General features: G+C 41.0%; 1 protein-coding gene across 1 annotated transcript; it reads right to left on the bottom strand.

The window, feature by feature from the left end:
• Nucleotides 1-291: 291 nt before the first annotated feature.
• EIF1AX (eukaryotic translation initiation factor 1A X-linked) lies at nucleotides 292-11,053 on the bottom strand. The gene is made up of 7 exons (XM_083850212.1): nucleotides 10,903-11,053; nucleotides 9,781-9,864; nucleotides 7,936-8,039; nucleotides 6,379-6,429; nucleotides 5,354-5,435; nucleotides 5,155-5,246; nucleotides 292-2,910 (listed from the first exon to the last, which is right to left on the bottom strand). Exons 1-7 carry the CDS (start codon nucleotides 10,916-10,918, stop codon nucleotides 2,905-2,907), a joined length of 435 nt encoding a protein of 144 aa, XP_083706338.1. The 5' UTR covers nucleotides 10,919-11,053; the 3' UTR covers nucleotides 292-2,904.
• Nucleotide 11,054: the final 1 nt, after the last annotated feature.

The following is an 11,054-nucleotide window of genomic DNA, read 5'->3' as shown; positions in this document are numbered from 1 at the left end:
CACATATAGGCACAGTAGCACATACAGCGCACAGTCATATGTTATATATAACCTATCAGTAGTAAGTAAATGGCACACAGCCAAGCAATCATGGGTTACCAGTTCCTCCTCCTCCTTTTGAGGAAAGATTTTTTTTTTTTTAAACCATATGTTTTTAAAATGTGTGTGTCTGGACTATACCTGCAAAGAATTAGGGTGGAAAAGCATTAGGGCTGTCCAAAGCAGCATGCAGCTGCCACCTTTATGAGGCATAGAGACAAAGAAGATAAAATCTGGAACAACGAACAAAAATCGTGTTTCAAAGTTTTAATCACAAAATGATCTCAAAGTGTGAAACATCCTGGAGAACACAAGGTTTACACTTCAGTAGCAGAAAATTCATCTTTGAATCTCTACTTTCAATTTTACACTACAGGTGAAAAGCCAGCATCAGTTCCCAACATTGAAAGTCTTATTAAAAAATTACTTTGAAAATACTGTTACAGATGGAGCACCTTTCGTGGTTTTAGTCAGTAATCTTGTAATCCCCCACCTGGCAGCTACTGTTTTACCTCCTTCTTCGCATGGAGACGCCGAAAAGGGAGCTACTTGTGCAAGCTGTTCCCCCCCCCCCAAAAAAAGAGACAATATAAAGCTGCCCAGATTGCTCTGTGAAAGAAGCTCTAGCTGAGAATGAGGGAATGTATTCAACAAAGACAATGCAGCCTAGCATGAAAACGTCAATGAGGTGGCATTGAGTCAGAGCACTAATAAATGGGAAATTTCCTTAAAAGCTCTGAAGAGTTTTGGGTGAACCAGACACAAGCCTGTTACCGACAAAGACTGGAACCAGTTCTGCCAGGAACAGAATTTCATCTTTGCTCCAGAGCTGAAGTATCTATTATACCAGAGAACTCTGGTACATAGAAAGAAGTTCCTTGCAACAGCAGTGTACTCATCTGTATTTCTGCTTAGCAGTGACCATGCACTTTACATTTTTCCCCTATGTACAATACTGTTTTTGGCAAGATAAATTCCATAGTATTTTTTATCTTCAGTAACATTCACTGTATTTTAATCATTAACCTTTCTGCTAGCACAACTGAACAGAAATCTGCACTTGGACCTCAAGCCCAGTTTTGAAAGCTTTTAACCATTTTCAGAGCTGCTCAATAGTCTGTAAAATAGGCTGAGGACACCAGTAAGCTAGGGAATGGTTTATAAACCTTATCCTGAAACTTCACAATTTTTATGTTGATTCACAATTGAACTCTATAGACAGACAGTAACCTTATATACTTTAACATCAAGGAAGTAAGAATGCTGTGTCAATAGCATCTTTTCCCAATATTTAGCAAATTTTTACAATGAGCATTTAAAACCCATGAAACATTTGGCAAAACTACTCAATACTAAGAAACAGTCATCCCTAGAATAAGATCAGATCCAGTAAAGGATAGAGATACTATGAAGAGGGAAAAATGTAAGAGAGAGGACATTATCTTAAAAGCTCTGGAAGTTCAAATCTAGCACAGAACTTCTCCTCAAAAATCATGTAAAGCAATGAGGCCACTCAATATTTAAAGCCATTTTGTTTTTATCTATTGGGGTAGTCACTTTACATCATACCAAAAGGACTGTATAACGAATACAAGAATCAGATTTTTATGGCACAAAAGGAAGTTTTGCATTAACCTGCTTTCAGAGTTGTTAAATACATAATTGAAGACAAACTAAGGCTACCACAAAATAATATTTGCATGATGATGTTAGTCTTTATTCAGCTTTTTGACTGACTCCTCCAGTCCAAAGGTGGAGAAGAATCTTTCCATTAATTTGTTTCAGTGATTCATCCTGGATGAAAAGATTCTTTTCCTACGTTTGACACAAGTGTAATTTCTCATTTATATCGTTATTCAAAGTTCACATAAACTTTAATGTTGTACCTTACACTGCATGGAGTTTAAGATTAAAATAAAACTCTACTCTTTAACATAACCTTTTCTATAATGTAAAAATATTCTACATGTTTAACATATCAAGAATGTTAAGCATTCACTTTGGGGGAAAAACTGTTTTACGTATTTTTCAGTACAAACCCAACTGCTGATGTTTTGTATTAAGGTATCCCTGTTAAGTTGGGTGCCACCCAGTGTTCATCTTCTGCAACTACAGCTTAACTACTGTACTGAAAATACAGAAGAGCTATGCATACAAGACAGTTTTTTAACAACTGCAAATTTGAGATGCTGCTTACTTTTCATTGTTTCTTCTCTCTACCTCTCCACTGTGGCAAATTTACATCTTCGAAATAATGAGTGTTTTTAATTATCAAAATCAGTATAAAAATAGCAGCATGCTAGTAGACATGAAAAGCAGATTCACGCATTATGAATTTAAATGCAGTTTTCTGCCTTCCTTTTACATTATCAAAATCTTTTCAAAGTTAACATCAAGGCAAGGGGTATAAGGACAGACACTGCATAGTATGTTTTGATACTAATCTGAACTGGGCATTTAATCAAAATCCATGATAATTACAGGGTAAACAACTTTTATTTCAAAATACAAGATTAACTGCATTGTAGTGATGAAAGCAGAAGAGGGAAAAATGCAGTCTTTTACAGCCCATGTCACTGTATCTCACTTACATCCAGAGGTAAAAGCTCTAATTGGTGAAGAGACAAAATATTTGTGGCAATTCATTTAGCCTTTGTGATAATCCAGCATTATCCATCTCTAAAGAAATATAAATACTTTAAAACAAACATTGAAAATAAATCCTTTTGATGTAACAAACTACACTCTTTACCGAGAATTTTCAGTCTTCTTAAAAGAAAGGGACTTCACCCAAAAAATAATCAAAATATCAATGTAGAACAATCCTTGGAGGAAGAAAGTTGGAATGTAAACCTCTGTTCCAAATTAGATCTGAAAAATAAATTAAAAAAATAATAATTTTCTTCACATGATTTTTAATCAATCAATTCTGTCTTTAAGCTATTTTTATAGTCAAAACAGGAAACTTCCTGAACTCACTACAATAATGTTTTTACCTCAGCTTGTATCCCATTTTCTCAATAAGCAAACACCCACTTTCCACCAATGTTTTGATACTACAGTTATATAAGGGAGCAATTATGCCAACATGCTCACATATAAACAGTACAGATGTAAAAAAAGCTCACAATTCTCAAGAACAAAAGCCAAAACTGAGTTTAAGGGTAAGGTCCCTAAGTACTGACTATCCAAACAAGTTTAGTGGCAACACGAACAGTTTTCTAACCATCCTTATGACATGAGCAGCCCAGGAAAGGCTCCACCAAGTCTTTCACATTAATTCTGACTTTCAAAGCCACAATTCATTCTAAGTGGACTGCAACGATCCTCAGAGATTACTCATATTTTGTTACTTACACTTGCTCTTTTCTTAAAGGATATGTAATATTGCATAGCTCCTTTCTTAAAGAATATTGTAATATTGCATAGCTGAATAAAGTTAAAAACAATGCTAGCTGCTCACATTAATATATTATCCCACACAAAGATCCATCTGTTTGGAAATTTTATTCTTGCAATATTCATACAGCAATTTAGCACTTTAAGTAGCTTCGTTATTAAAAACATGCAGTACTAGAAAGCATTTCTAGCTAAACCTTCAGTAAGCTCAACCACTGACAGATCTAAAGGGCAATTTTTGAAGTCTGAAGAAAATTTATCAAGATTTTGATACTTTGAAAATACGTGATCGAAATTGAGAGCCTCAATGAGGTCAAAATAATACAAGCATTTAAAGAGAATTAGCCATATCACCAACTCAGAGAAACGACTAAAAAGATGAAGAGTTAAAGCATCAGGAGATAATTACAACAGTCTATCCAATTAAGTTAACTCACTGGCTCTATAAGTTACTACTTATCCTCTGAGCCTGCTGACTGTGTATACATTCATCTCTCTACTGCAAAATAAAGTAAATCATCATAGAAAAGATTTCACCGCAGATTCTAATTTCAATTATAATAAATTTTACTACCGTAAGAATGTGCACAGTCAGTTACTACGGGTTAGTGATAAGCAGTAACACAGCTGAATGTGACAATCCGCAAATTCACGATTATGATTAACTTTAGTTCGACTAAGGTGAAACTTTTTATGATTTTATGGAATTCACAGCACGCAAGAGATTTAAGGTTTTTTTTTTTAAGAAACAAAACAAATCCTTCAACTGTTTCTTTACTTACTATTAGATGGTGAGATTTTTAAAGCTACAGAGAAACTAGGAAGTTGAAACCTACATGGTTATGCAAGTCCTCAAATCATCTATGTAACCTGTGACCTATTCCAGCAATTGGTGTCCAACATAATTTGGGTCAACATTGTCTATGGCTCATCTTGGTTCAAATGAACTGGCCAAATCTGCCCCACATGGCATGGGAACTGACCCACAGGTCTTTGTGCAGGCTCCCTGAGTGGTCTTTCCAGACTACTTTGCAGGAGATGCCAGGAAATCCTACTAGTCCTGCTAAACCTTCCTGTATCATCTACTTTGCTTTCCAACATGAGCCCCTTGTAAGGAGCTTACAGTTCAGAGAGCAGTACTTAGGGAGATGTTCCACTCCTTCAGTGTGCAGCTACATCCAAGTATCTAGCTGGTGAATTTTGTAACTGCAATTCCTCCCCCATGTGTACACACACACACACACACGATCACTCAAATAGGCACTGCAACATAAATCTGAGTCTATGGGGTCAATCTACTTTGATTTTGAGCATCTTAAAGGTAATGAGAAGACTGCTCTTCATTTAAGTTTTAATAGTATGACACTAAGCATACATGCTTTGCACAGAGGTGAACTAGAAGAGGACTGTAGGACAGAAAAGAGAACGGAACCCTTTTCTGAAGCAGTAACCTCAAACAACTGCGAGGATGGTCTGAGGAGAAGCTTTATTCTGAAAAGAATTCCAGGAGCTGATGAAGTGAAAGAACAGGTCCTCGAAGCAGTGCAAACTGAGAATGTGAATACGCTATCATAAAATTATTTTAAGAATAAAATCCTTGACAAGATAAGCTATTCTGAACATTAATGTATTGTTTTACTTGTTCTAAAAAACACTGAAAAACAGCTTATTGCCAAAGATGACAAATGTGATACAAAATACATGTCTACTACTTACATCATCAATATCTTCATCATCATCTCCAATATCATCGAACTGGATTTCATCATCATCTCCAGGACCAAATGTGTCTGTTTCATTGATTTTAGCTAAAAAAGCATTTAAAGAAGTTAAAGAATGAAATTATACCAAGTCAAGACACACTGCATATTCTTGTCCAATATGAACTTTGAATTTAAACTAAGAAGATTCTTACCATGTTCTGGAAGCTCCCCATATGCTTTCAGACTTCTGGCTTCATCTGCATTGTACTTTAGAATAACATCAGCCTTGTTATCCTAAATAAAGATTTATTAGACTTTATTAGTCATCTATGAAGAAAAAAAAAAACCTCCCTACTAACTACAGTTAACTAGTAACACCTATATTGTTTATGGAATAGCAATATCTTGTTCCTCTATTTTCTTTAATTCTGAGCTTAAAAAAAAAAAGCTCATTTGTAGAATATCTTCATCTCTGCTGGGTGGTATTTAAGTTTGTCCTATTCTAAGTCACTTGAGAAGTTCAGTTCCATGCCTTTAAAATTAATCTTTCTTCAGAAAATACGCATAGTGAGGTGTTTGGTGGTCACTGCGAAAGTTTTAAGCAATTCAATATATGCAGTAAATGACAACACCTTAAATACTTTACAATTTTATAATGTACGTTTCAGAAGCAGAATCTATCTTTGACTAACTGACGACACAATACTAGAATTCATGAAAAAACATCTACCTAATGAAAGTTTGACAACTGTTTTCCATTAACCTTTACACTAGCTAAAGTTATATTACTCTGTTTCTGGAAGATGAAGTAGAAACTAATCAGCAATTAATTGGTCTTTCAAGGTAAAAAGCCTAAACACCAAGGATCCAAAATTCTGATTACCACAATAAAGAGTTTGGTGCTTGGCTCCATCTTCCTTATATCACAAGACCCAAGCATCAAACAGCTACACCTGGAAAAAAATAAAAGTTCAGGTGTGATGTCATTAAGGCCAGTGAGATGCCAACAAAGTCTCAGGGTGCAATTAAATTTGGAAGAACAAGTTGTACCAGGTATTTGTCATCTAGTCATGACAATCCTGTAATACAAGGAAAATAAAAATCATGATTTAGAATAACTACACACAAATTCAAAAAAAATTAGACGGCACTTTACTCGGGATACCTGCTGCAACTTAACATTAAATAAAGCGGCTTATAAGTTATTTTTCAGTAGCTAATTACACAGAATTTTTACCTGGTAGTCTCGTAAGCCAACCAGTATAATATCTGACGTATTAATCCAAACCTGAAAGAGTAAGCATATGTTGTATTTATTTATATATACACACACACACACATATATATACACTGAAAGACATTAAAATTACACTACAGTTACCGTTTCCACCTTCTAACCAATTAACTGGAAATACCCAATGTCATATTTTAACAGCAAAATCAAGCTTATTAATATCTGTAGATTTATTAGTAATAGCTCCATAATATGCTAAATAAGGTAAATCAAACTTCCTTGAAGGGCTTCTAGCCAGCACGGTGGTTATTAGGTCATAACTTTTGGGAGAACAACAGAAATACTGCACCAAGCCACCCCTCTGAACTGAGCTCCACAACAGCAAAAAAAGAAAGAAAGAAAGAGCTGGCGAAGGGGGTGATGGACGAGCACAGTGATGAACCCAAGGAAATGAATGGAGCTGCTTCTCCTAACTGACTACGCTCACCAGTCAAACCGAAGCCAGAAACCTGCAGAAGAGGACACGCGGATATAAATGCACAAGACAGTTCTAACCCACGCTAGCTTGGTTTTTGTAGAAGGAGCCTATTTCAGCTAAGACTTCCTTTTGACACGAGGAATAGTGAAGTGATGCTTTCCGTTGTGAGAAATTAATTCTGCAGTGCCTAGCTTTTATCTGTCAGTGTTCTTCGTTACTTTCAACAGTTCAAGTAACAAATGTATTGCTGGCAGCTAGCAGGGCTCACGCTGACACCAAGACACATGCGTTCACCGGTCTCCAAAAACTAACAGGTAGGAAATCCACAATGAGCACAGTGACCAGCTATTTTTATTGAGACCCTTCAGTACCATGCACCACAAAGGACAGAAAGTTGTAACATCTGAAAAGTGTAAGAGACGACACCATCCAAAGATGGCAGAGTTATGACAGCAAATGTAACTTCCCTGAAGGTACAAAGTTTTGCAGATCAGCTCTGCGTTTCATCTTTCTAGGAACTGATGAAGAGGACAATGAAGTGATGGCATTTGGGGTGCCTGCAGGAAGCTGTACATTTTTCCTCAATCCCCCTACCAGAACTATTCCCAGGTAAGTCACCAGTGAGATGATGACAATAAATAGTTCCTCCCAAGTTCGAACAATAAACTAAGAAGGATATCAAAACATGATTCTTAATGGTTTTAGGAAATAGCATACAAAAAAAATGGCTTTAGACAACCCTTTTACACCTCCATTTTCCTCTGCTGGATGTCACTCATATAAACAGAAGTTCTCCTGCTAAGCTAAGAACTGATCTAGTCTCAGATACCGCATGCTGATTTTTGAAATGATCACCACGTTCCCAACCCCATCCCCTGCTACACACCTCCCACCAGACCAGGTTGCCCAAAGCCCCACCCAGCCTGGCCTTGAACACTTCCAGGGATGGGGCATCCACAGCTTCTCTGGGCAGCCTGTTCCATTTAGAAATACTGTCTTTTGTAAAGAGCTATACACAGAATTTTTTACAATTGCTTATCATGCATAATGCCACTGTTTCTATTGCAGTGCTCCCGAATTACCTTTTTTCTTAGTTTCCCTCTGATATGACATAACCTCTTCACACCATCGAAACACAATGCCTCCAGTCTTCCATTACCTAACATCTTGATCACCTGGGCGTATTCTGAAAGAGACAGGAAGTTTGAGCAAAGCTACAATACAAGAACAGCTTCATAAAACAAGTGGTATCTTTTGTCCTTGTAACCAAAATCTGCTGTAACATTTTAGCAAACACGAACTCCTGAGAGGACGATTATTCAGCCACACGGGCTGATGGAATTTCCATATCGTTGTTGACGTTAATGTTTGCAAACACTGGTCCTTCTTGGTTGTATCCACACTTTTGTTTCCGTTACATGCTTACTGAAGATGATTCTTACTGCTACCAAGTCATGCTCAGAGTTTAAGTTAATTACAGCAACACAACTCTTGTCCTGGCAAAATCATGTGTCACTACCAAGGGAAGAGGAAGAAGTGGCACCTTCTGTGTACCCCACCAACACTCTGAATCCCTTCTACAGAAAAAAAGTGTTCTGCTTGCAAGGACAATTTCTGATGATGTCAGGAACTGTCTGAAAGGCACCCCTGTGCTTACCAGGCTTCAGCTGTGGAAGCTTCTCTCCAGCATCCCTCCCATCCTTGCCATCTCTCACGTTATTTTTAATCTGCTTCCCTCATTCAGATGCAGAAATCACTACTGAAGTACTTTACTCACAGTATTAAAGTTTGCAACATAACATATCACCACTTAACTGAAAGGAATATAGCTTGTGAGAATGATAACATTATCTGACCACCCACACTTGCCAGGAAAAGGAACTTTCTCAATTAGCCCGAGCTGTATTTCAATATTCTTCAACCTTTCCATACCACAAGCTAGACAGTGCAACAAACCACATCATAATATTAAAAACGGAGTGGATTTCATTAAACAGATTTTGCTTGGAAGTTGAAAAGGACTTTGAGTTTTATAGGCGCATCAAAATCAACTTGTTTTACTTACAACTTTCCCAGAATTTCAGCAAAAGATTAAAAAAATGCATTAAGATGGTGCCGTCTTTACAGCCATTTAAGGTCAGCACTCTGCCAGTATTCATCACAAGCCTTAGTTTATTTGCTCTTAGTGCTCAGCTGGTCACCAGGGAAGCACTCACGTATATGCAAGCCACTACAGGAGTGTAACACACAGGACAGGGTAAGCCAAAAGGCAGGTGAGATCACTGTCACGAGAAGGCAGAGGACAGGGGAATCCCAGCCATCACCCTCCAGCCAAATACTCCTGTTGCTTGCTTTGCCTGAACACGTCCAAGTCAGGACCTTCTGATAGTTCCCATTTTAATACCTGTTGGGCATCCCACCCCCAACCTGGCAGGCAATTCATCTAAGCCAAGCGGGGACAGTGGAAGAACGCTGAGGTTACTTTTCAGCCAGTGACTTCAGAGATCTCAGCGAAGGACCCAGGAAACGCTACAGTTGGTATAAAACAGGAAGCAGGACCACGCATCCAAAAGACAACCAGCAAATGCTGGAAAGAGCAGCTAAGCTAGCTGCTTACAGCCCCTCACAGAGAACAACTCAAGGGATCCCCAGAGAACGCTTACATACATACAGTATTGCACATCAAATAACGTCAGGGAGGGGCAAGCTTCATTCTTAAGTGGTGAAGCTATTTAACATTTCCCTTTTCCTAATGTCACCCTTCTACCCTCAATCTGTAATTTAGAATTCAAATACAACCCCAGTAAGAATCCCTCTTTCTCTTCCAGAATAACTTTGTATTTCTCAGACATCCAGACGTTTTGTGTGTGTCACTTATATATCTGACTGAAAACAATGGCACTGGCAAACTGTAGTTGAGAACTCACCTTGCCCGTCTTCCTTGAACACCAGTTCTCTTTTTTCTGATTCGTTCTCATTCTTACCTCGTCGTCTATTTTTACCTCCTTTACCTACATTTTAAAAGTGGAGAAAAGAGTATGGGTTATTACCTGTAAAGGGCCTGGAACACAAGTCCTATGGGGAGCGGCTGAGGGAACTGGGGTTGTTTAGTCTGAAGAAGAGGAGGCTCAGGGGAGACCTTATTGCTCTCTACAGCTACCTGAAAGGAAGGTGTGGGGAGCTGGGGGTCGGCCTCTCCTCGCAGGTAACTAGTGATAGGGCTAGAGGGAATGGCCTCAAGTTGCACCAGGGGAGGTTCAGGTTGGAAATGAGGAGACATTTCTTCTCAGAAAGCGCGGTCAGGTGTTGGGACGGGTTGCCCAGGGAGGTGGTGGAGTCACCGTCCCTGGGGGTGTTCAAGGAGAGGTTGGACGTGGTGCTTAGGGACGTGGTTCAGTGGACAACAGGGGTGGTAGGGGGATGGTTGGAGCAGGTGATTTTGGATGAGTTTTGCAACCCTAATGATTCTGTGAATACAATAAGCGAAGTAACCGGACTTCTGGGGATTTTTGTGCCTGTTTTCCACACGACACGTCTGACTGCCCCGTCCAGATCCGGCCGTTGTGCTCGTTTCCCCGTTTCCACCTCCCACCTTTACCCGAGCAGCGACACGCTCCCAGCAGCGCACAGCCCCACGCCTTCAACCCCCCCGCGCCGCCCGGGGCCGCCCGCCGCCTTCACGGGGCTTTTTAGCACCCCCACCCCCAGACCCTCCCGACCCCACCGCGGCCGCCCTGCAACCCCGCTCCGCCCCCACCCGGCGGGCCGCGGCCGGGCGCGGTGCAGCAGGCCCACACGTGGCAGCGGCCGGGCGGCCCCGCTCCCCCCGGGAGGCGGCGGAGGGGCTCGGCTCGGGGCAGGGCAGCCCCGGGCGGGCCGCGGGGCCCCCCCCTCTCCCCTCTCCCCTCCTCCCTCCCGCGCCGGCGGGGCCGGCCCCGGGGGGGAGGCCGCGGCTGGGCCCCGAGGCCGGGGGAAGGCGGCCGGCCGGGCCGCGGGGCGGCGGGGAGGGAGGGGAGGGGAGGGGGCGGCGGGGCCGGGGGGGGCCTCACCTTTGTTCTTGGGCATGGCGCCGGGCGCGGGGCGGCGGAGGGCGGCGGCTGGGCCTGCGGGCGGCTCCGCGAGCGGCGGCTGCGCGCGGGGTGGGCGGCGGGGACGGAAGGCGCGGGGCTGCTGCGGCCCGGCCCCAACGCGCCCCCTGGCG

This window comes from Anser anser (assembly GCF_964211835.1).
Source record: "Anser anser genome assembly, chromosome: 1".
Classification (NCBI taxonomy): domain Eukaryota; kingdom Metazoa; phylum Chordata; class Aves; order Anseriformes; family Anatidae; genus Anser; species Anser anser.
The sequence above is the reverse complement of the archived record's forward strand: the minus strand, read 5'-3'. Positions and strand labels throughout refer to the sequence as shown.